The sequence below is a fragment of the Myxine glutinosa genome, chromosome 5 (genome assembly GCF_964187855.1).
Source record: "Myxine glutinosa chromosome 5, kmMyxGlut1.1, whole genome shotgun sequence".
Taxonomy (NCBI): domain Eukaryota; kingdom Metazoa; phylum Chordata; class Myxini; order Myxiniformes; family Myxinidae; genus Myxine; species Myxine glutinosa.
In genome coordinates, this window is record NC_136265.1 from 95,727,054 (window position 1) to 95,750,215 (window position 23,162).

General features: G+C 49.3%; 1 protein-coding gene and 1 long non-coding RNA gene across 2 annotated transcripts in view; one reads left to right on the plus strand and one right to left on the minus strand.

The window, feature by feature from the left end:
• Nucleotides 1–23,162, minus strand: part of LOC144891992 (uncharacterized) — a 707,648-nt gene that overhangs the window by 83,035 nt on the left and 601,451 nt on the right. The window lies entirely within an intron of this gene.
• Nucleotides 1–23,162, plus strand: part of LOC144891975 (uncharacterized) — a 40,436-nt gene that overhangs the window by 7,545 nt on the left and 9,729 nt on the right. Inside the window, exon 2 of the mRNA XM_078777096.1 lies at nt 17,235–18,196. Coding sequence (XP_078633222.1) covers nt 17,235–18,196 — 962 coding nt within the window. The remainder of the gene's footprint in view (nt 1–17,234; nt 18,197–23,162) is intronic.

The following is a 23,162-nucleotide window of genomic DNA, read 5'->3' on the forward strand; positions in this document are numbered from 1 at the left end:
TTGGTATGCATTGCCGTAAGGGACGAAGGTTTGACTACCAGGTTTGACACACAGGGGTTGTTAACTTAATCCCTGCACTATCTAACACTCGAACATCCTGGTATCCTGGCCTGGCTCTAGATATTCCTTTACCCTACCGACATAACAATATTATCATTGAAATTATTCATTTATGCATATTCTGACATGTACAGATATCAATGGATTTGCCAGAAATTAGTCACCGTCACAGCTGCTCTCAAAGCGATCAACATTATCAGAAAACATTTATAATCCCCAATTATGTATATTCTGAGGTGCACACATGTTCGTCGCAAACGCTTGTATATCAAAATGGAGTCACTGTCATCATCATATTCGTATGTTTCGATAATGTCACGTATGCATGTTTTGAAGTGTATGAATGTTCAAGTCAGATCGCATATTATTCCACTTCCGGGTCACTCGCCTAGCAGGCTGAGCTGAGTCGGTCGCCCTGTGTATTTGATTGATTCCGTTGGATTTAGCGTGTGCTGTTGTGCTGTGCTTTGTGTGAATGACTGTGATGGATCACTGTTTCGTTTCCTGGCTTCTGGCGGCATGTCTGCCCGTGAGATTTGCAGTACTTTGGATTTTACTCGCCACCAAGTTGACAATTTCGAACTGTGAGTACCGGCCATGTTTTTTTCGCTGCGCCTCACGCAGCCCTGGTGTGCGCCTCTCAACAAGACAGTTCTTTTCCTCGTCTCGCCCCATCGCTCATCCCACCGCTCGCCCCACCGCTTGCCCCACCACTGCACGCACCGCTGCATGTACCGAGCTCGACTATCCGCTCTAACTCCTCTGTCCCGAGGCCTATTCGCTATACTCGGCAAGAACTTTTGTCTTTGAACAACACCACTCAATTGACTCCTGGACTCGTCTCCGGCCTTAGAGAACTTGAAATCGGCGTTGGTCTCCCGAGAAAATGCACAAAGCGAGGCGGGAGGAGAAAGCAGAGAGAAATACCGATTGTGATTTGTCTTCGTGACCAACGATGGCCTGGCCCACATTTTAATAATTCCTGTGAAAAAGTGTCCCCTGTCAACTTCAATAACCTCATCTATCCCTGCAGAACATACACAGCACCAAAACAACACCGTTCTGACCTGTCTCTCGCATTATTCAACGCTCAGTCTGTAAGTAGTCCTGAAAAGCGAACCAAAATTACCTCTTTTATTCAAGATAATATCGACGTGCTTTTTCTGAAAGAAACTTGGCTCCGACCCAGTGGCGACGAAGCGAGATGTGCTGATCTCACCCCACTTGGATACACCCTGCAGTCATTTCCTCGCTCCTCTCGGGGTGGGGGCGTGGCTGTTATTTACAGAGACAACTTCTCTCCCTTTGTCTCCTTCACCACGACTTTTTTGTTTGACCATTCATCCTACGAGCTAGCCCAGAACATGTCTTTCAATCTGGACAAATCTCACACTCTTACAATGTCTCTCCGAAAAGACCGACTGGACAACCCTCCCATCAACTTTCTGAATAATCCTCTCCAAGAAGTTCTGTCACTCAAGCTTTTGGGTCTCACTATCTGCCATGATCTTTACTGGGAAGACCACATTTCAAATCTGGCCTCCAAAACCAGTCGCCGACTGGGCATCCTCCGTCGTGCGAAGTCCTTCCTTGGCACACCTGAGCTGCTCACCACATACAAGGCTTTCATCCACAGCTCAATGGAATACTGCTCTCCCCTCTGGGTCGGTGCTCCTGCCTCACACCTGGCTCGGCTTCACGCTGTTGAAACCAAAGCGTTCAGAATCATTGGAATCTCCCGTGATGAAGCCACCTCCGAGGGCCTTTCACTTACTCACCGCAGGCAGGTTGGTGGTCTTTCTGTCTTCTACCGACTCGTCTCCAGCCTTGCTCCTCCAGCTCTCTCTGGGCTCTGTCCCTCAAATATTCCTTCAGGTCACACAAGATCTGCCTGCAACCCTCTTTGGTTGAACTGCATCAAGACTCTCTGCTCACCTTCACTCCTTCATTCCTCTTTTCTCCCGCCTCTGGAGCAAACTCCCTCACTCTCTTCAATCCCACTACTCCCTCCAGGCCTTTAAAACAGCTGTTCACCACCATCTCTTATCTTCCCCCATCCAAAACCTTGATCTTTTCTACCCCCGCTAATTTCACAACAAATCCACTTTTTTGAAATACCAACTTCTTTCCTGGAAGTCCTTGGTGGCCTTGTGTTTATACTTCTCCCAGCCCCCTTCCCACGCCGCCTTCCCCCAAGCCCTCTCCCTCCCACACATTCCCGATGTCCCTGCTCTCAAATGTTGTGTTTATGTGCTTCCCCTTCTCTCCCGATCTTGTCTACCGCTCCCCTTTTTATATACTTTGTTTGTTTGTCTGTTTGATTTGTTTATGTGATAAATGTTAGCTCTTTCACGAGCCTCGATTATGTATACAAAAAAAAAAAAAAAGTCACCTTCACTCTGTCAGAAAACACACTTCATTTCTTCTGCCTCCACCGACCTCCACCTAACCGGAAAAACAAGCTTATTGACTCTATGTTCGTGACCCAGCTTCCTAATCTGCTCGACCACTGCAACACACTTCCTGGTTCCGTCCTGATACTTGGAGATTTCAAAGTCCACTGCGACCAACCACAACATCCTCTCACTTCAAAGATCATTCTCTGACACACCTTCAACAGCTCTCCCTACCTCTTCCACCTCTTCCACATCTTACCCTACCCCTCCTCCCCCCTGTTCTGTATCTGATGCTCCCCCTTCCTCTTCATTAACGGTATGGACCTCAAACATCCGGGGCCTTCGTTCAAACTTAACTGATCTCTCCATACAGGTTGCTTCTGTCAAACCAGACGTGATCTGCTTAACAGAAACTTTCCTCCTTTATGATGTCTCTGATTCCATAGTATCTCTCCCGGGCTACTCCCTCCTCCGGTATGATAGACCTGAGCCTCGTCCTGGAGGCGGGGTTGCTATCTTTATCAAAAACTCTCTTCCTCACTCGCCCTGCACTGCACTCTCTCCACCTCACCCCCAGGAATACCTCTGGCTACGGCTTCCCCTTCGCTCCCACCTCTTGTTCATATGTGTGTTGTACCGTCCACCAAACAGTGATGACTCCATCTACATCTCGCTGTCTGATGATATGGACCAACTTCTAACTACTCATCCCAACTCTCTCTTCCTCATATGTGGTGATTTCAACTGTCATCATGCCAGTTGGCTGGGTGTGGGTACCTCTCTCACCAGCCATGGCTCCTCAGCAAAGGACTTCTGCGACTCACTGGGACTGACACAATCTGTCAATTTCCCGACCCGGATCTCAGTCAACGGAACATCTTCTCTTCTGGACTTGGTAATGACTAACTTCCCTGAAAATGTCTGCTGCTCTTCTTCTGCTCCGATCGGATCATCTGATCATGTCCTTGTTAAAGTGGACATCTCTCTGACCATCATCAGGGAGCCTGCTCAGCATCGACGAGTCTGGCATTTCACTCAGGCCAACTGGCACGGTCTTCAAGCAGCCATCAATCATCTGGACTGGTCTCCCATCTCTACCACCTCTGACATCAACTCATCCTGGGAATTCTTCCAAAGTAAATTGCTCTCTCTCATGCACAGATTTATCCCATCTCGTCTTCAGTTGTCATACCCTTCCTCCCGTCCATGGTACACGGAATCTTGTGGTGAGGCTGTTGCCCAGAAACAACTTGCCTTCGTCTCCTGGAAAGCAAATCCAACGGAAGGAAATCTCATTTCCTTTCACAAAGCCCGAAACAAGTGTGTGTCCACCCTCAGGAGAGCCAGGAAACAATATCTCTCCGTTCTCAAGACCGAACTCTCTTATCTGTCTCCCTCTTCCAAATCCTGGTGGCGTCTGGTCAAATCCGTTTCTGGTGTTTGTTCCCCCTCCATCCCCTCCCTTACCTCAAACGGCTACACAGCTGACTCCGCACGTGAAAAAGCTGAATGCCTCAACTCTGTGTTTGCCTCTAAATCTTGTGTCCCAAACCCATCCCTCTCTGTACCCACCATACCCAGTCGTACCCTGCTGCTCCTGGACTCCGTGTCCTTTCCTCCTGACAAGGTGGAAAAGTTTCTGTCAACCCTCGACTCTGATTCTGCAACTGGACCCGACGGCATCAGCCCACGGGTCCTAAAATCCTGCTCTGCTGCTCTATCTCACCCTCTCTCTGTTCTCTTCACCCTCTCTTTTGCTCAAGGTCAACTGCCATCTGCTTGGAAATCAGCCAACATCACCGCTTTGCACAAAAAAGGTGCAAAAACAGATCCTAGCAACTACAGACCAATCAGCCTTCTCCCAATTATCAGCAAAGTCATGGAATCCATCATTGCTTCTGATATGAAATCTTTCCTCTTCTCCAATGGCTTGATCTCTGATCATCAATTTGGTTTCAGACCAGGTCACTCTACTCTGGACATGCTGCTTCTGCTGTCTCAACAATGGATGGAGGTCCTCAATGCCAAACAGGAAATTAGAGCTGTCTCCCTCGACATATCACGTGCCTTCGACACGGTCTGGCACCCCGCTCTGCTCACCAAACTCTCCTCCTTTGGTATCCATGGAAATCTCCACGCATGGTTGGCGGACTTCCTCTCTAGTCGTCGTCAACGTGTGGCCCTGAATGGGTTTCTCTCATCTCCTCTTCCTGTTCAGGCTGGAGTTCCCCAAGGCAGTGTTCTGGGCCCCGTGCTTTTTCTGGTCTTCATCAATGATCTCTCTGACTCTCTCGAAAATCCTCTCTATCTCTTTGCTGATGACTCCACTCTCTGCCGCTCCATTCCTCTTCCCTCAGATCGGCAGTCTGCTGCCTCCTCACTCTCTGAAGACCTGGACAAAATCACAGACTGGTCAAACAAGTGGAACATGTCTTTCAATCCTGACAAATCTCACACTCTTACTATGTCTCTCCGAAAAGATCGACTGGACAACCCTCCCATCTACTTTCTCAACAATCCTCTCCAAGAAGTTCTGTCGCTCAAGATTTTGGGTCTCACTATCTGCCATGATCTTTCTTGGGAAAACCACATTTCCAAGCTGGCCTCCAAAGCCAGTCGCCGACTGGGCATCCTCCGTCGTGCGAAGTCCTTCCTCGGCACACCTGAGCTCCTCACCACATACAAGGCTTTCATCCGCAGCTCAATGGAATACTGTTCTCCCCTATGGGCCGGTGCTCCTGCCTCACACCTAGCTCGGCTTCACGCTGTTGAAACCAAAGCTTTCAGAATTATTGGAATCTCCCGCGATGAAGCTATCTCTGAGGGCCTTTCACTCACTCACCGCAGGCAGGTAGGTGGTCTTTCTGTCTTCTACCGACTCCTCTCCGGCCTTGCACCCCCAGCTCTCTCTGTTCTCTGTCCCCCAAATATTCCTACAGGTCGCACAAGATCTGCCAGCAACCCTCTGATGGTTAAACTGCCGAAATCTCGGCTCTCCGCTCACCTTCACTCTTTCATTCCTCTTTTCTCCCGCCTCTGGAACAAACTCCCTCACTCCCTTCAATCCCACTCCTCCCTCCAGGTCTTTAAAACAGCTGTTCACCACCATCTCTTATCTTCCCCCATCCAAAACCTTGATCTTTTCTACCCCCGCTAATTCACCCCAGATCCACCTTGTTTGAAATTCCAACTTCTTTCCTGGAAGTCCTGGCAGTGTCCATATGTTTTATACCTCTCCCACTGCCCCCTTCCCCCCCCCCCCCCCCAAAGCCCTCGCCCTCTCTCAGATCTCTCGATGTCTCCATGTCTCTCGGTCCCTGCTCTCAAATGTTGTGTTTGTGTCCTTCCCCCTCTCTCCCCATCTTGTCTACCGCTCCCTATGTTATATGTTTTATGTGTCGGTTTGTCTTTCTGTGTAATTAATGTTCGCTCTTTCACGAGCCTCGATCTTGTATACAAAAAAAAAAAAAAAAAAAAAAAAAAAAATTGACCTCCTTTCTACTTTTAGTCTGTCTCAGTCTGTCTCCCAACCTACACACGTTAAAGGACACATCCTAGATTGGTTAGTGCACAGATGCGATGATCAGTTGGTGCAGTCCACGTCAGTGACCTGTGCTATCGCCTCGGACCAATTCTGTGTCAACAGCCGCCTGAGTATTGCTGTTCCTCGTCTTCAGCCCACTTTCATCACCGCCCGCAACATCCGTGCCATCGACCGTTCCGCCTTTAAAGAGGACCTTCACACCGTCTCTCTGGCCGTTCCTTCGTCACTGCAGAAGACCTCGACTCCTGCCTCCGCACAGCGTTGGACTGTCATGCTCCAGTGACACGGCGTGCCGTTTCCAGATGCAGGAGTACTCCGTGGTTCAGCGCAGTCAGCGACAAAGTCAGGGCTGCCAAAAAGGAACGATGACGTGCCGAGAGGCAGTGGCTGAAAACTGGCCTCACAGTCCATAAACAGTTGTATAACATAGCTAAAAGACTCGTCATAAAAATCATTCTGAAAGCAAAAACGTCATATATTTCTGATCGGATTACTGGGAGCTCCTCCTGCAAGCAACTGTTCAGCATTACCAACCGCCTGCTTGCCACCAACAATAAATCCGTTCTTCCCACTGTATTTCCTCAAAACAAACTACTCCAACGCTTCCTGCATTTCTTTCACAATAAAATTCAGTCAATAAGAAACAATCTTGACAAGCAGTCACTCCTTTCCCTGGATGATGCTGAACACTGCTTTCATGGACGACCTCTCAGTTCATTTACTCCTGTTACTGAGGAAGTTGTCAAATGTACAATCCTTAAGTCAAACACAAAAACATGTGATCTCGACCCCCTTCCCACCGATTTGTTTACTGAGTGTTTGGACACTGTTACGTGGTCCCCTCGGTGAATACCTGGTCTCGGTGACCCCCGGACCGTGAGAGGAACTCCGCCAGCAAGCTGTATTATATATGCGCTTTCGCCACGCAATCCATATGAATTTCACCCAGGAGACAACTGATGTTCAAGGATATATTTCCAATGGTAATGATACCATACAATTTCAATGACACAACCACGGAGATTTTCCCCGAGCAATCAACAATACACAACCATCAACAATTCCCAATTCACAAGCACTTCCCTATGAGTAAGATGGCCATCTTCTATATGTGTGTCCCGGTGAGTACTCACAACCCCCTTTCGGTCTCTGCTCCTCACAATGTCTCTGGGCCCCTCCTGACCAAGATACTGGTCGGCGTCGCCGCACTCGGGCGGTTGAACGAACCCCGGGTGGACGTTTCTCCACCGGGCAGGTATCGTACCAGGCACCGTGGCTGCAGCCCCTCGTGGCCACGCGAAGCGGGTACGGTAGGGCAAGCCAAACCCCACGCCGCTTGCAAGGCGCGTTAGGCCCCAACGTGCGACCCGCACGCGTCTGTTTAGACGGTGCCGCGAACGATGCCAGACGCGGGGTCGATGCACGGCCCCACGTCAACTTGACGTCTCCACCGGGCAGGTACACGTCCCGGTAATTCCTCTCGCCAGACAGGCTTCGGAACGCCGCTTTTCCACACAGCGCAAGGTCGATCCCACCTTTTGTCGGAGCGGGGCGAGGAAGAATACTACTCGTCCCTTTTCTTCCTCGTGTCTTTTTTTTTTTTCGTTTCCGGTCACTTCCGTTTCCGGCCACTTGTTCAGAAGGGCTCCTGACCCTCCAATCACAACAACCCTTAATATACTACACACGGATAAGCAAAGACCTGAATGGTAATCCACATACATTCACATAAATATGTAACAACACCCTCCTCCCATTTATTACTGCAGTTATCAATGATTCTCGAACCACTGGTTCATTTCCGCCTCTCTTTAAGCAAGCTCTTGTTAAACCACTTCTTAAAAAGCCCACCCTTGACCTTAACGACATGAAAAATTACCGTCCTATCTCCAACCTGTCTTTCCTGTCAAAGATCACAGAAAGAATTGTGCTATCACAGATGAATGACAATCCAGTTTCAAATAATCTTTTCAATTCTCGCCAGTCGGCATGTAGACCAGGCCATAGCACCAAGACCGCTCTCTTATGAATAACCAATGATCTTCTGACCTCTCTTGACTGTGGTAAGGTTTCCGTTCTTGCTCTTCTAGACTTGTCTGCGCCTTTGACACAATTGACCATAGTGTCTTAATTCATCGTCTTGAACACACATTTGATATAACTGGTACTCCCCTTTCTTGGCTGATGTCCTATCTTACTGATAGAGTGCAAACAGTTGTTGTCAATGGCCAGAAATCAGCCCCTTCTCCGCTTTCCTTTGGCATTCCCCAGGGCTCAGTCCTGGGACCTATCCTCTTTCTTCTGTATACTCAGCCTCTATTTGATCTTGTTGCCAGACATTCATTTGATCACCACGCCTTTGCGGACGACAATCAGCTGTGCAAAGGAAGCATGATTCAACAAATCGTGCCCACTGTTGAAGTGTTAGAAGGCTGTATTGTCGACGTGTAGGTGTGGATGACCCAAAACAAACGTCAGCTGAACGATGCTAAAATGATTGTAAGATTGATGGTGTCTATGATTGTAAGATCGCACAGATGTCCTCTACAATGTTCACTTCCTACCACTATTCATGTTGGTGAAACCGATGTAAACTTTGTTTCGTCGGCCAAGAACCTTGGTGTGGTTTTCGACTGTAACATGACATTTTCCAAGCAAGTACTTCAAACTTGCAAATCAGCATACTTTCAGCTGCGAAAGATCGCATCCATTCGCCACTTTCTTACTCCTCAAGCTGCTCTAACTCTGGTCTGTGCCCATGGCCAAACAAGGTGAGACTATTGTAATTCTTTGTGTGCTGGCTGCCCTCAGTTTCTCTTGGATAAGTTCCAAAAGGTTCAAAACTCTGCCGCTCGTCTTGTCTGTAATGCGAAGAAGTCTGACCATGTTACTCCGCTCCTTGAATCTTTACACTGGCTGCCTGTCTCTGCTCGTGTGCAATACAAAATTTGCACACTATGTTATAAATCATTGTGTGGAGTGGGACCTCACTATCTCTCCGATTTACTCACTCTCTATGTACCTCGGCGACGGCTTCGTTCATTCGACGACTCCATGACCTTCGACTTTAAGAGGACGTGTTGGAAGGGTGGCTTGGAGAAGGACTGAGAAGAAGAAGGGCGCGCTTGTTAAAGAGGACATTGGGGAGAGAGAGGGCGTTTGGCACAAGTGTGCACATATTGCATACGCAGGACACCAGCTTCCCCTCATTATATAAGGTCCGGTCGCGTTCAACTATACGCGGAGCTGCCTGCCGGGTTTCGCCGATTGACCGGAGCCTGGACTGGAGCCGACTGGCGCCTGGACGAGCCGGTGACCATCTTCAATCCAGCTACAATCCCCGTGTGAGTGTGTATGTTTGTCCTGGGTATTAAGTTAAGACTGCCCTGTGTGCTGCTTCTTCCTCTTCCTATCCTGTACATTCTTTCGTTTCCTCTTCTTCTTGTAAATTTGTAATAAACTGCCTTGTTCTTTCTTGGTTTCCTCTCATCCGATCGCACCCGTCTTTTCTCTCATTGGGTAAACGTGGCACGATTCGAAATCGCTTATAATCGGGTTTAGTCATTGTTAATAGCTTGGATCGCGGATTGCTATCCGCTCGGCATTTACCATCATATCCGTGGTTCGAGCGGGAGTTATCTCCTTGCTTTACGGCCGGTGGTAGTACTTAGGTAATTGGACTAAGACTCGACCAACAACCCTATTTACCACCGACCGGAAGGAATGTTATAACCCCCAGGACTCGGGTCGGCCAGATAAAAAGACAAGGGCATTAACTCCCCCTTGATAAGGGGAGAGCCGACGTCCGAGATCCGCAACAATTGGTAGTCAGGAGTTGGGATTTGGAACCTGGGACTAAATTTGTTCGACAAAATTTTGGACACCAATTGTGCTATTGGCCGCAACAATTGGTGTCTGGGAGTGGGATTTGGACCCAAACCAAATTTTTTATATCTGGAAAAATTTGGTCAAAATTTCGAGCGGCTGAAATTTTTATTAACATCCAAATTAAATCGTGCCATGGATAACCAAGGCGATCGGATGCCGGTGGGGGAAATAGAAGAGGAGTTAGAGGCAACCCGGGACCCCAGGGAAGAACAATTGGGAGAGATGGAGGAGGAAAATGAAGAGGGTGCGGTAGTGGGGGTTGCAGGCGCACAAAATGGCGGCGAGGGCCGCGCAAGTGGGAGGGATGGACATGCAGGCCCTCATTGCGCAGCTGCAGGCAGCCATGCAAATGGGGTTGGGTAACCAAATTGAGGGAATGGAAAATAGAATGAGAAATGAATTGGGAAACCAAATTGGTGGATTGAGAAATGATATGGGAAGCAAAATTGGGGGATTAGACAGCAAAATTGGGGTGGGTAGAAAATAAATTGGGGGGATAAGAGAACAAATTAGGGGGTCAATTGGAGGACGTGGGTGGCCAAATGAAGGAAATGAAGGATGGGTTAATGGGGTTGGAAAACAGAATGGCTGCCCAGGAGAACCAAATGGAGGGAGTGAAGAACGGGTTAACGGGGTTAGAAGACAAGATGGGGGGGCAAATTTAGGGAAATGGGGGATCAATCCACCCGGGAAATCAAACAAATGGGGAATCGGATAGAGGAGGTCAAAAACGGGCTGGAAAGCAAATTGGACGCCCAAAAGAACGAATTGGAGCAAATGAGGGCGGCATCTAAGAAGGAAATGGGAGAGATCGGGGAGGATATAAGGTGCGGGGTGAGCGAAGAGGTCGGAGGGGTACGCGACGAGGTAAAGCAGTGTGAGGAGCACGTAGAGAAAGAGGTGAGAAAGAGTACGGCTAGGTTACAGGTGGGTATAGAGGATTTGACGTGAGGAGTAGAGCAGCTGACAGTGGGACAAAAGGAGTTCGGGGAGCAAGTAGGTAAGAACACAGCCGTGATAGGGGGGCTGAAATCAGCACAGAAAGAAATAAAAAAGGAGCTTATGGCAACGAAAAAGGAATGTCAGATGGTACACGAGGGGCTGACAAAGAGGTTGGACGAGGTGGGAGAGACGTTGGGGGCGAGAGAACGAGAAGTTAGGAAGCATATAGAGACGACTAAGGTGGCCTTAGAAGACGTAATTGTGGGGGCGCACCGGGAGATAGAAGAGATGAAACAAAAGTTAGAGGAAGTAGAAGAAGGGGTGAGTGAAATTAAAAAGAGACGAAGGGAGACTAAGAAGGAAATAAAGGAGGAGGTGATGGAATTGGTACAAGGTCTGTGCTCACATCGTGAGTTTGCAGGTGGCGGAGGAGGAGCAAAGAGGAAGAAACGCCGAGGTGAGTGGCGATATGATCGGAAATGCATGTGGTGTGAGGGGAGGTTCAGCGAGCTTGGGGGGTTGGTATAGACCCAGGCGTTCGTGAGAGGCCAATGGTAAGGTGTGCGACTGGTCCGGAGTGTGTGGAGAGGGAGTGTGTGCAGGGATGTCCTACCATGGGGAGTGTGAGAGTTGTTGGTGAGCCGGGGTGTGCGAGTATGGAGTGGGTTGCAGGTTGCGACGAGGTGACCCAAGCATCGACACCGACAGTGGTAGTCTTTAGAGGGACGGGGGACGCACGCGAGCCTCCCGGGAATAGTTTACTGTGGGGGCCCGAATGGTTCAGCCCCACGCTAACTCCGCAAGGAGCGACGCACGGGGTCTGGCCTTCGGGCAGGCATAAGGTTCCACTCGCGTCGTATGACGGCAAGAGTGATCTTAGGGCGTACGTGGCGCAATTCGACCATGTGTGTCGGGGGAATGGTTGGAATTTGGATGAAGGTGAAGTTCACCTTGTGGGGGCATTGCGCGGCGTGGCGGCGGAGGTGCTGACAGCTTTACCACCGGATGCTCTCACCCTGCCAGCCCTCATCGCGGCCTTAATTAATAGATTCGGCATTGAACAGCAGAGCAAGCTTGTTGAAGCTCAGCTCGCGGTGTGAAAGAGAAAGCCCCAGGAGACAATCGGGGAGCTTGCCCATGACATTCGCCGCGCAGTAGGGATCGCACACGCGGACATGGCGGCGGCCTCCCAGGAAAGCCTGGCGCTGGATCATTTTATCCAGGCCTTCCCGGACCCCGAGCTTCGGCAACAACTCGCCATGTGGCGCCCGCGGACTTTGAGCCAGGTGGCCGACGCTGCGGCCCGTTGGGAAGCAGCAAGGCCCCTGGCCCGGGGAAGCGAGCACCACGCAATGACGGTGCGCCAGGTCGGGCCCGTGGCGGCCCCCCGAAAGGGGCCCTGACCTGGAGAGCATGGTCCGAAGGCTGGTGGCCCAGCGCCTGGCGGCACCCGGACCATGGCAGGTGGCTCCAGAGGTGGCCCCGGTAGACCATGGGCAAGTGCCCCAATTAGGACCTTCAGGGGGGGCAATTTGGAATTTCGGAGGCAAGCACCTTACCAGGTGAGGTGCTACAATTGTAGTCGGCTGGGTCACCGGGCGTGAGAGTGTCGAGCTCCGCGCCGGGACGGACTCAGGCAGCCGAAACCATCAACTCTGCCTCGTACGGGTCGGATTAGCCGACCCCAGACACCCCCCCGCCAGGGCCCGGGAAACTAGAAGGTGCCGAGCATACAGGGCCGTGTTCGGTAGTAGGGGATGGTGTAGCTCCCTCATTGACTCGACAGGTCATTCATTGTGGCCAAATTGGTACTGGTAGTTTGACAATTCGGTGCAAAATTGCCGGCGTGGGGGTAGACGCCATAGTGGACACAGGAGCTAGCGCCATGATCATCAGCCTTGTGATCCTTAATTCGAGTGCATACGGCTGGGATAAAATCCAGCGTCTGGACAATCATAGTTTGCAGCTGGCTGCCGGGGTAACGGCCCCGATCATAGGGCGTGGTTTTGTAACCCTCAAGTTAGGGTCGGTAAAGAGGGAGATAGAAGTTTGGGTGGCGGAGGTGTGCGGCCCATGCTTAATAGGGTTGGATTTGAAGACTGCCAGCGGTTTTAAAAATCGATTTGTGCCGGGGGACCCTGCAAGTGGGAATAGAAGAGCTACCATTGGAGGGGGTGAGCACGGCCGAGAGGACGGAGCTGGAGGCTTCTGAGGCCGTGACCATCCCTCCAAGGGCCGAGGCCATAGTGCCGGCCCGATGGTTAGCTCGCCCAACATGGCAGGAGTCCTGCGGCCTAGTCGGACCGGTGGCAGCGCAGTCCATCCCGGGTTTAATCGTGGGCCGCACCCTCGTGAAAACGGACAGGCCGGTGGTGGCCGTCCGAGTAATTAATATTAGTGCAGAACCACGCACTATCGTAAGGGGCACGAAGATAGCCGGCTGCACCCCAGTTAACGAAGTCGCGCCAGTGAGGGACGAGAACGTCCAGCCGAGCCGGCCCCGGAGGGAGTCTTTAGTGAATAGTCGGAATTGGCCAATCCCATTTGTGAGAGCGGACACCCACCACATTGTGAGAGCAGACACCCACCACAATGTGAGAGCGGACTCCCATCACAATCGGGAAAGTGAGAAATTTGTGAGAGCAGACACCCACCACATTGTGAGAGCGGACACCCACCACAACGTGACAGCGGACACCCACCACAACGTGAGAGCGGACTCCCATCACAACGTGAGAGCGGACTCCCATCACAATCGGGAAAGTGAGAAATTTGTGTCGGACACCCACCACATTGTGAGAGCGGACACCCACCACAATGTGAGAGTGGACTCACATCACAATTGGGAAAGTGAGAAATTTGTGAGAGCGGGCACCCACCACATTGTGAGAGCGGACACCCACCACAATGTGAGAGCGGACTCCCATCACAATCGGGACTGTGGGTGGAGGTTCCCTCTGAGAGAACTTCCTGGCTGGTGATAGTCCCTGATAAATTTAAGAACACAATATTACAGCAGGTGCATGGTACCCGCTCCGGCGGCCATTTGGGCAGGACAAAGACAACATCTCGGGTCCGCCGGAGGTTCTATTGGGTAAATATGGGGCGCGACATACAGGACTGGTGTCGGAGATGCAATGCCTGTACTGCTAAAAAGGGACCAGCATGGAGGATGAGGGCCCCCCTTCAATTACACCAGGTGGGGGCCCCCCTTGAGCGGGTGGCTATGGATATTCTAGGACCACTACCCCGCACCCGCCAAGCTAAAAAGTACATCGTTGTAATGGACTATTTTACCAAGTGGCCGGAGGCCTATGCCCTCCCCAACCAAGAAGCCGGGGTGGTAGCACAGGCCTTCGTGGAAGGATGTGTATGTCGGCATGGGATTCCACAGGAGCTGCACACCGACCAGGGTCGAAATTTTGAAAGCCAATTGTGCAGACTCCTGTCAATTAGAAAGACACGGACAACGCCCTTGCGGCCACAATCTGATGGGATGGTGGAACGGTTCAATCGAACATTGATCCAACAACTGGCATTGTTCACCACCACCCGTCAGGACGACTGGGACGAACATCTCCCGTATTTATTAATGGCCAGCCATTAATAAACCAGCCAGCACGGAGCCACCGCATGCAGTCTGGCGTTGCTTATGTATGGGCGGGGGTTGCGGGCTCCCGCCGACTTGCTATGCGGTCCCGTGCCAGACACAACTAATATCCCGCCGAGGGAGGGCTATGCGCGTCACCTAGAGGAAGGCATGGAGAGGGTCCAGTGTTGCTCTCCAAGCACCTGATAGGGAACTGATGGGGGCTTTTAGTACAACCGTACCCCTTGAAAATTGTACATATTTCGGGTCGAGATAATGTCATTGCAGATGCTCTATCTCGAGCTTAATTTTTTTTTTTCATGCCCCTGCATGTTCGGTATGATGCCTGTAAATGTCACAAAGGAGAGATGGCTGTTTGTATTGATTGCACTGTTTATGCTGGGTTAGGTTTATGCATGCACTGTTTATCCTGCCTCTGTAAAATAAAACTTTTCTTGGGGTAAAGTTTTCTTCTTTAAGGGGGGGAGGTGTTATGGTTTGAGATCTTTCTCTTCTTCCCCGCCCCCCCCCCCCCCCCCTGTGAGTTAGAACCAAGTGGTTTGGTCCATGGGTATAAAGCCTATGATTGGCTGTGGAGCAGGGGTGGCCAGGAAGGTGATTCAGAGGAGTGAGTGGGCATTTTGGAGGAAGGATTATGGCAGAGTGCTTTTTCGGGGGATGTGGAGTGTCCAGCTGCAATCTCTCTACCTGAAGGGTGACGTTGATCGAACTCTTGCTGCCTGCCTTGGGGCCTACTCGTGGACTTCCCTACTGCTACTCTCTCGTGCTAGGCCTGCACTGGGGCCTTCCACCGGGCCTGCCCTGGGGCTTACTGTGGGGCCTGCCTTGGGGCCTACTGTTGGGCCTACTACTGGGCCTGCGGTGGGGCCTACGACTGGGCCTGCCCTGGGGCCTACTGTTGGGCCTGCCTTGGGGCTTACTCATGGACTTGCCTCCTCCTACCCTCTTGTGCTGGGCCTGCACTGGGGCCTACTGCTGGGCCGGCACTGGGGCCTACTGCTTGGCTTGCCTTGGGGCCTACTCGTGAACTTGCCTACTCCTACCCTCTTGTGCTGGGCCTGCACTGGGGCCTACCACTGGGCCTGCCTTGGGGTCTACTACGGGGCCTGCCCTGGGGCCTACTGCCCGGCCTACTCTTGGACTGGCCTACTCTTGGACCGGCCTACTCTTGGACTGGCCTACTCTTGGACCTGCCTACTCTTGACTGGCATATTCGGGTTTTTCCCTCTCTTCTCCCTTCTTTGTTTTATGTGTAGGAAGAGATTTTCGTGTGATAATAAATAAATAAAGACTGTGATTGAAGGCTTGATCTGGTGTGCTTCAGGCCGTAACAGGCGTCACCATGCCGAGATCAAAAGAGCTCTCCGAGGCCTTCAGAAAGAAGGTTATAGATGCCTACGAGTCTGGGAAGGGATTTAAAAAGATCTCCAAACAATTTGAAATCAATCATTCGACTGGCCGGAAGATCATCTACAAGTGGAGAAGATTCCAAACAACTGCCAACTTGTTCAGGCCAGGCCGCCCCAGCAAGTTCAGCCCGAGAGCAGACCGCAAGATGCTGAAAGAAGTCTCTAAGAACCTCAGAATGTCATCACAGACCTACAGGTAGCTGTTGCCACTGTTGATGTCAAAGTGCACAGGTCTACCATTAGAAAGAGGCTGCACAAATTTGATCTACATGGGAGGTGTGCCAGGAGGAAACCTTTGCTGTCCAGAAAGAACATCAGGGCAAGACTAAAGTTTGCCAATGAACACCTAGACAAAGACCAGCACTTCTGAAACAATGTGCTCTGGACAGATAAGTCAACGGTAGAGCTATTTGGCCACAGTACCAGAAGACATGTTTGGCAAAAACCAAAGACAGCATTTGACCACAAGAACCTGATACCAACTGTAAAGCATTGTGGTGGAAATATTATGGTTTGGGGCAGCTTTGCTGCATCAGGGCCTGCGCAGCTCACCATCATAGAATCCACGATGAATTCTTCATTGTACCAGATAATGTGCTTGAGGATAATGTGAGGCCATCTGTCGGAGAGTTGAAGCTCAACCGAAGGTGGACCTTGCAACATGACAATGACCCTAAACATACCAGTAAATCCACCAAGGAATGGCTGAAAAGAAATAAATGGAGGGTTCTGGGATGGCCAAGTCAAAGCCCGGATCTAAATCCCATCGAGATGTTGTGGGGGGATTTGAAACGAGCTGTGCATGCAAGAAACCCCTCAAACATCACACAGCTGAAAGAATTCTGCATGGAGGAGTGGGCAAAGATTTCTCCCAGTCGAGGTCAGAGACTGGTAGACAGTTATAAGAAACGCCTACTTGAGGTTGTTTCTGCCAAAGGGGGCAATACCACCTATTAGAGCCAAGGGTGTACTTACTTTTTCCACATGCAAAATTTGCATTTATGTTTATTTAAATTATACAATGGACTACAAAATGTAAATGTTTCATGATTTTTGTTATATTATATCATCTTTGTCTGTCAATATTGTTGAAATGAAGATCAAATAGCTGTATGTTGAAATATGTCGAAAACGTCAAAACTTTACATGGGGTGTACTTACTTTTTCACGTGACTGTATCCAACTTATCCGACATCCGGGCTACAGAACTTATTACATCAAGATTTCCTATCACGACAGCCGAAGCATGATACCTATTCAGATCTACCTAAATCTATACATGCCCCTACTCCACAATTCATAACAATATGTACATGTTTGGGTACGTCTGTCAGGTCATGTGAATCTGATTTCTTTTTACAGGTCATGTGATGTTGTATTTACAGGTGAATCCACGGAATCTACAATGGAGACTGCACCAACGTTCTTGAACCGCACGGACACATGCCCGCAGGACTCGCCGAGTGAAACTAACCAGAGGACTTTTTACAAACAAGACAAACCGAATGAAGAAATGTTTGCACAGAATAATTTTCACAAGACTCTCAAAAGAAAGAAGGGTGAACCTCAATACAAATGCACAAGTTGTGGAAAATCCTTCAGTTATTCAAACGTCCTTAAAAGGCACATGAGAAATCACAACGGAGAACGCCCATTCAAATGTACAAATTGTGGAAAATCCTTTGAGCAGTCAACCCACCTTAAAATGCACATGACAATTCACAATGAAGAACGCCCATTCAAATGCACAATTTGCAGGAAATCTTTTAATTGTTCATCCACCCTGAAAAATCACATGATGATTCACAATGAAGAACGACCATTCAAATGCACAATTTGCGGGAAATCTTTTAATCATTCATCCTCCCATAAAACACACATGATGATTCACAATGGAGAATGTCCACACACATGTACAACTTGTAGAAAATCTTTTAATTGTTCATCCACCCTTAAAAATCACATGAGAATTCACAATGAAGAACGCCCATACGCATGTACAACTTGCAGAAAATCTTTTAAACAGTTACCCTCCCTTAAAAGGCATATGAGAATTCACAATGGAGAACGCCCATATAAATGCACAAGTTGTGGAAAAAATTTTAGTCAGTCATCCTCCCTTAAAAGACACATGATAATTCACAATGAAGAACGCCCATATGCATGTACAACTTGTGGAAAATCTTTCAATCGGTTATCCTACGTTACATCACACATGAGAATTCACAATGGAGAACGCCCATTCAAATGCACAATTTGTGGGAAATATTTAAATCTGTCATCCTCCCTTAAAAGGCACATGAGACTTCACGATGGCGATCCAGATGTAGTGCTGAAACACAAAGAGGTAAAGTCCGTTTTGTTGATTGAACATTCAGTTTCCAATGGCTTTGGATTAAATGCTGCAGAAACCAGGAAAATGATCAAATACCAGGATCTGAAAAATGAGGTCAAGACAATTTGGAAATTGAAGAAAGCTGAAATTGTACCAGTGATTGTTGGCACAAGCCAAACAGTTCAATCTTGGTTTCATCAGACCACAGAATCTTGTTTCTCACAGGCTGAGAGTCCTTTAGGTGCTTTTTTGCAAACTCCAAGCGGGCTTTCAGGTGTCTTTCACTGAGGAGAGGCTTCCGTCTGGCCACTCTGCCATAAAGCCCAGATCGGTGGAGAGTTGCAGTGATGGTTGTCCTTCTGGAAGTTTCTCCCATCTCCGCACAGGATCTCTGAAGCTCAGCCAGAGTGACCATCGGGTTCTTGGTCACCTCTCTTACCAAGGCCCTTCTCCCCCGATTGCTCAGTTTGGCCGGGCGGCCAGCTCGAGGAAGAGTCCTGGTTGTTCCAAACTTCTTCCATTTAAGAATTATAGAGGCCACTGTGCTCTTGGGAACCTTCAATGCAGCAGAGATTTTTTTGGAGGCTTCCCCGGATGTGTGCCTCGACACAATCCTGTCTCTGAACTCTGCAGGCAGTTCTTTCGACATCATGGCTTGGTTTTTGCTCTGATATACATTGTCAGCTGTGAGACCTTATCGCCGGCGAAGCCGGTGTTGTGAATAAACGCGTATGTATTATGTTGAAAAACCAGATTTTGCTGGATCCTTTGAGAATTCCAAGCTTTGACGCACCAAATCGCTCCATGGAGGCCGCCATCTTGCGGATGCGGAAGTATGCATAAAAAATTTCGAAAATGTTCAATAGGAGTTTGTTTCACCCGTATTTTTTTGATTCACAATCTTATGCACCTCTAATTTGTAATTAAAATACTTTAAGACCAACCTCGTTCCCCGGGCCCTGGTTATCTTCAACGAAAATTGTCACCAAACACCGGAACCAATGAGATTCGAGCATTTGAAAAAATATTTCAAAAAAGCTTATTACCGTTTCGGAGGCTGAAAACGGCGTCAAATATTCTAAAATTGACGAAGAATTGTTTTTTAGAAATCTCGCGACCGTAGGGGATAGTTTTTCATGGCCGGAAATATCCGAAGTTGAGACGGAATTCACTGAATTAATCAAGAAGGAAATTTTATAAATTTTAATCATCCAGAATGCAAATGGTGTCATTTTGAACTAGGTACGGTACCTACTACACCTACCTACTACCAACTACATAACCTACTGATGCCATAGTGATGGGTAAAATAGTGGCAAGAGGCTTTGGCTTCGCCGGCTCATTGCGGCTTTGCAGTCGGGTACTAGTATAGACAGGTGTGTGCCTTTCCAAATCATGTCCATTCAATTGAATTTACCACAGGTGGACTCCAATCAAGGTGTAGAAACATCTCAAAGATAATCAAGAGAAATGGGAGGCACTTGAGCTAAATTTCAAGTGTCATAACTTGGGGTCTGAATACTTATGTCAATGTGATTTTTCAGTTTTTTCTTTTTAATAGAGAGCTTCGTAAGCGAACCTCTATGGGTATTGCATGTACATGTAAATCCATTCAAAATTTCACTGTCATTCCCCATTCCCTTGGGAACAAAATTTCATGTTGTCATTTCAAATGTCCCTTGCATGATCCGCCATCTTGCTCACGTGATCTTGCTTTGCTGGCGGATCTCTCAAGCGTTAAACGAAGGCCACACGAAGAACGTGACGTATTTCCGTTTTATTTTTCTACTTCCGGCTTTCTTCAAATTAAGGCTTAATTTCCGTTACGCAATGACAGGAAACAATCCTGAATACACTTTAACTACCTTTAGAGTCGACATCACTGACTACGTAGCTCACATCTCTCAACTAAGCAATATAAAAAAGCGATCCTTATTTTACGAGGGCTGCGTACTCGATTGACTGACCATTGTCGACGAAGCTCTCACTCTACGCAATGCGTATTTTCATATTAAATTTGCAAAACTTTCTAAAATCCCGTTTTCTCTTTGTCATTATGGGGTATTGAGTGTAAATTGATGAGGGAAAAATGAATTTAAACGATTACAGCATAAGGCTACAACATAACAAAATGTGAAAAAGTGAAGGGGGCTGAATACTTTCTGAATGCAATGTATTAAAAAAGTGAATGTGCTTTTCCGAGCTCCGCAACCTGTTGGGCGTCCCGAGAGTTTTTCCTGTGTCATCACTTCCGGGAATAAACAGCTGCGTTGCACGCTTGCTTTGTGTCTCCGAATCCCTCCATTTTTTTTATTTTTATTTTTTATTTATTTTTTTTTTGTATACAAGATCGAGGCTCGTGAAAGAGCGAACATTAATCACACAGAAAGACAAACCGACACATAAAACATATAACATAGGGAGCAGTTGACAAGATGGGGAGAGAGGGGGAAGGACACAAACACAACATTTGAGAGCAGGGACCGAGAGACATGGAGACATCGAGAGATCTGAGAGCCATCAGTCTCATAAGCGAAGTCTCATAAGCGAAGCCATTTGCGAAGCCATCAGTCTCATAAGGACTTTCCAGTCTCTCAAGCGTTAAACGAAGGCCACACGAAGAACGTGACGTATTTCCGTTTTATTTTGACGCATTTCCTCCTCCCTCCAGGTCTTTAAAACAGCTGTTCACCACCATCTCTTATCTTCCCCCATCCAAAACCTTGATCTTTTCTACCCCCGCTAATTCACCCCAGATCCACTTTTTGGAAATTCCAACTTCTTTCCTGGAAGTCCTTGCAGTGTTCATGTTTTATCGCTCTCCCACCTCCCCCAAAGCCCTCGCCCTCCTTCATTTCTCCCGTTGTCCCTGCTCTCAAATGTTGTGTTTGTGTCCTTCCTCCTCTCTCCCCATCTTGTCTGCCGCTCCTCTTATTTTTTGTGTTTTCTGTGTCGGTTTGACTTTTTGTGTGATTAATGTTAGCTCTTTTACGAGCCTCGATCTTGTATACAAAAAAAGAAGTCCTTTTGGTCCTTGTGTTTATATTTTGTGATTCTGTATTTAATTAATGTCTGGGTCTCCATCGTCTGGTCACGTGTTTGTAGCACTCTGCTTTCTCTCACTCCAACTCTCGACCAATCCCGATCTCGTTCCCTTCTTTCCCGCTCTTTTTCCCTCGCACTTTTCTTTTCTATCTCTTCTTCACCCACCCAATCAAAGTTAATGGACGTAAAATTCTTCCGCTCTCCACATTTCTGGCTTGTTTTGTGGGATTTCTACCTCCTCCATGAGGGGTGTTTTCAGTTTCCTCTTGGAGAACACTCGCTAAGTCGCTTAAGCACTCCAGCAAGCACTCCATTCGAAACTGTAACCGAATAGAATAGAGAGGAAGAATAGTTGTGTGCTTCCGGTTACCAGGAAGGAGGAGATGTGCAGCGAAAGTAACTTTTTACGAAGCAAGTTGGGGAAGAGCTGTGGAGATTTTGGGTTTTAAACATGTTCGTGATGAGCACTAAATGTAGTTGTAGATTACAACACGTTTCTTAACTACACAGCGATCGATAAGGGGTAACACCACGTGACTTTATCCGCGACGTCCATGTTTTCGGACCACCACGTGACCAGTGGGGGCTTCGGTCATTTAGAGACCCCATGTAACCGCAATGAAGGGTTAGTTGTACTTCACTACCGGGCCACAACCATGGTAAAGGTAACCCCAGTCGTTGACTGACTGACATTGTGGCGGGCACAAGGGGCAATAATTCCGCGCACCAGTGGGTGGCGCGAGCGCCAAGGCGGGGACCGATGGCACATGCCCCGCCCTTCGACCGATCGGCCACGCCCGGGGATTAGGCGTGGCCTCGGCACATATATGCGGGCTCCAAGCTTGAGCCCGCTCAGTGCTGCAGGTCTAGCTTTCAAAATAAAGACTTTTGTTTTAACAAACGCGTTGTGGCCTACCTCTTTGGCAAGCAAGTTGTGTGTGCGCAGCACCACACTTCACTGGTGACCCCGATTGGTTCAGCTGTCGCTGACCACCGAACGCGCCATGGCCACCAACACCGTCGCAGTAAAACTCCCAGAGTTTTGAGAAGCACAGGCCGACGTGTGGTTCATGCAGGCCGAAACTCAATTTCAGCTTCGAGGCCTAACGGCGGACGAGACCCGTTACTACCACGTGGTCGCTGCCCTCGGGCCCGGCACTGCCGCCCGAGTCGTGTCCATCGTGCGGCACCCGCCGTTCGACAACAAGTACGAGGTGCTCAAACGTCTCCTCATCGCCACGTTCGGCCTCACGGAGATCGAATGGGCCGACCGCCTCCTGGACCTTCCCCAACTCGGCGACACACGACCATCCGTGCGGATGGATTTTATGGTGTCGCTGCTGGGTGACCAAGCCCTGGATTTCTTATTCCGGGCGCTTTTCCTACGCCAGCTACCTCTACAGGTACGCCTCACGCTGGCCGGTTCCGAAATAAAGGAACCCCGCGCCCTGGCCGTAGAGGCCGACAAGTTTTTCGCAGCTTGCGACACGCGGTCGAGTTACGGTGCTGCCGTCGTGGATCCCGGGGCAGAGGCTACAGCGTCCCTCGTGGTCGCTGCCGCGCCCCGCCCACCACCACCACCGCCGAGAACACCGCGGCTACCGCCGCAAGCCTGGTGCTCTTACCACGCCAGGTTCGGCCACAAGGCTACGACGTCTCGCCCGCCATGCTCTTTTGACAAGTTGGGAAACGAACGGGCCGGCGCTCTTTAGCGGCTCTGAGCGTCGGCCATTCCGGCAGCCTCCTGTTCATTACGGACACCTTGTCCGGGCGCCGTTTCCTCTGCGATACAGGAGCGCAGGTAAGCGTCATCCCCGCCTCCACGTCCGACAAGCGGGCCGGGGCCCCGCGTTGCTTGCCGCCAACGGTACACCCATCCGCACATTCAGGAAGCGCTGCCTCTCCATGTGGTTCGGAGGGCAGCGCTTTCAAT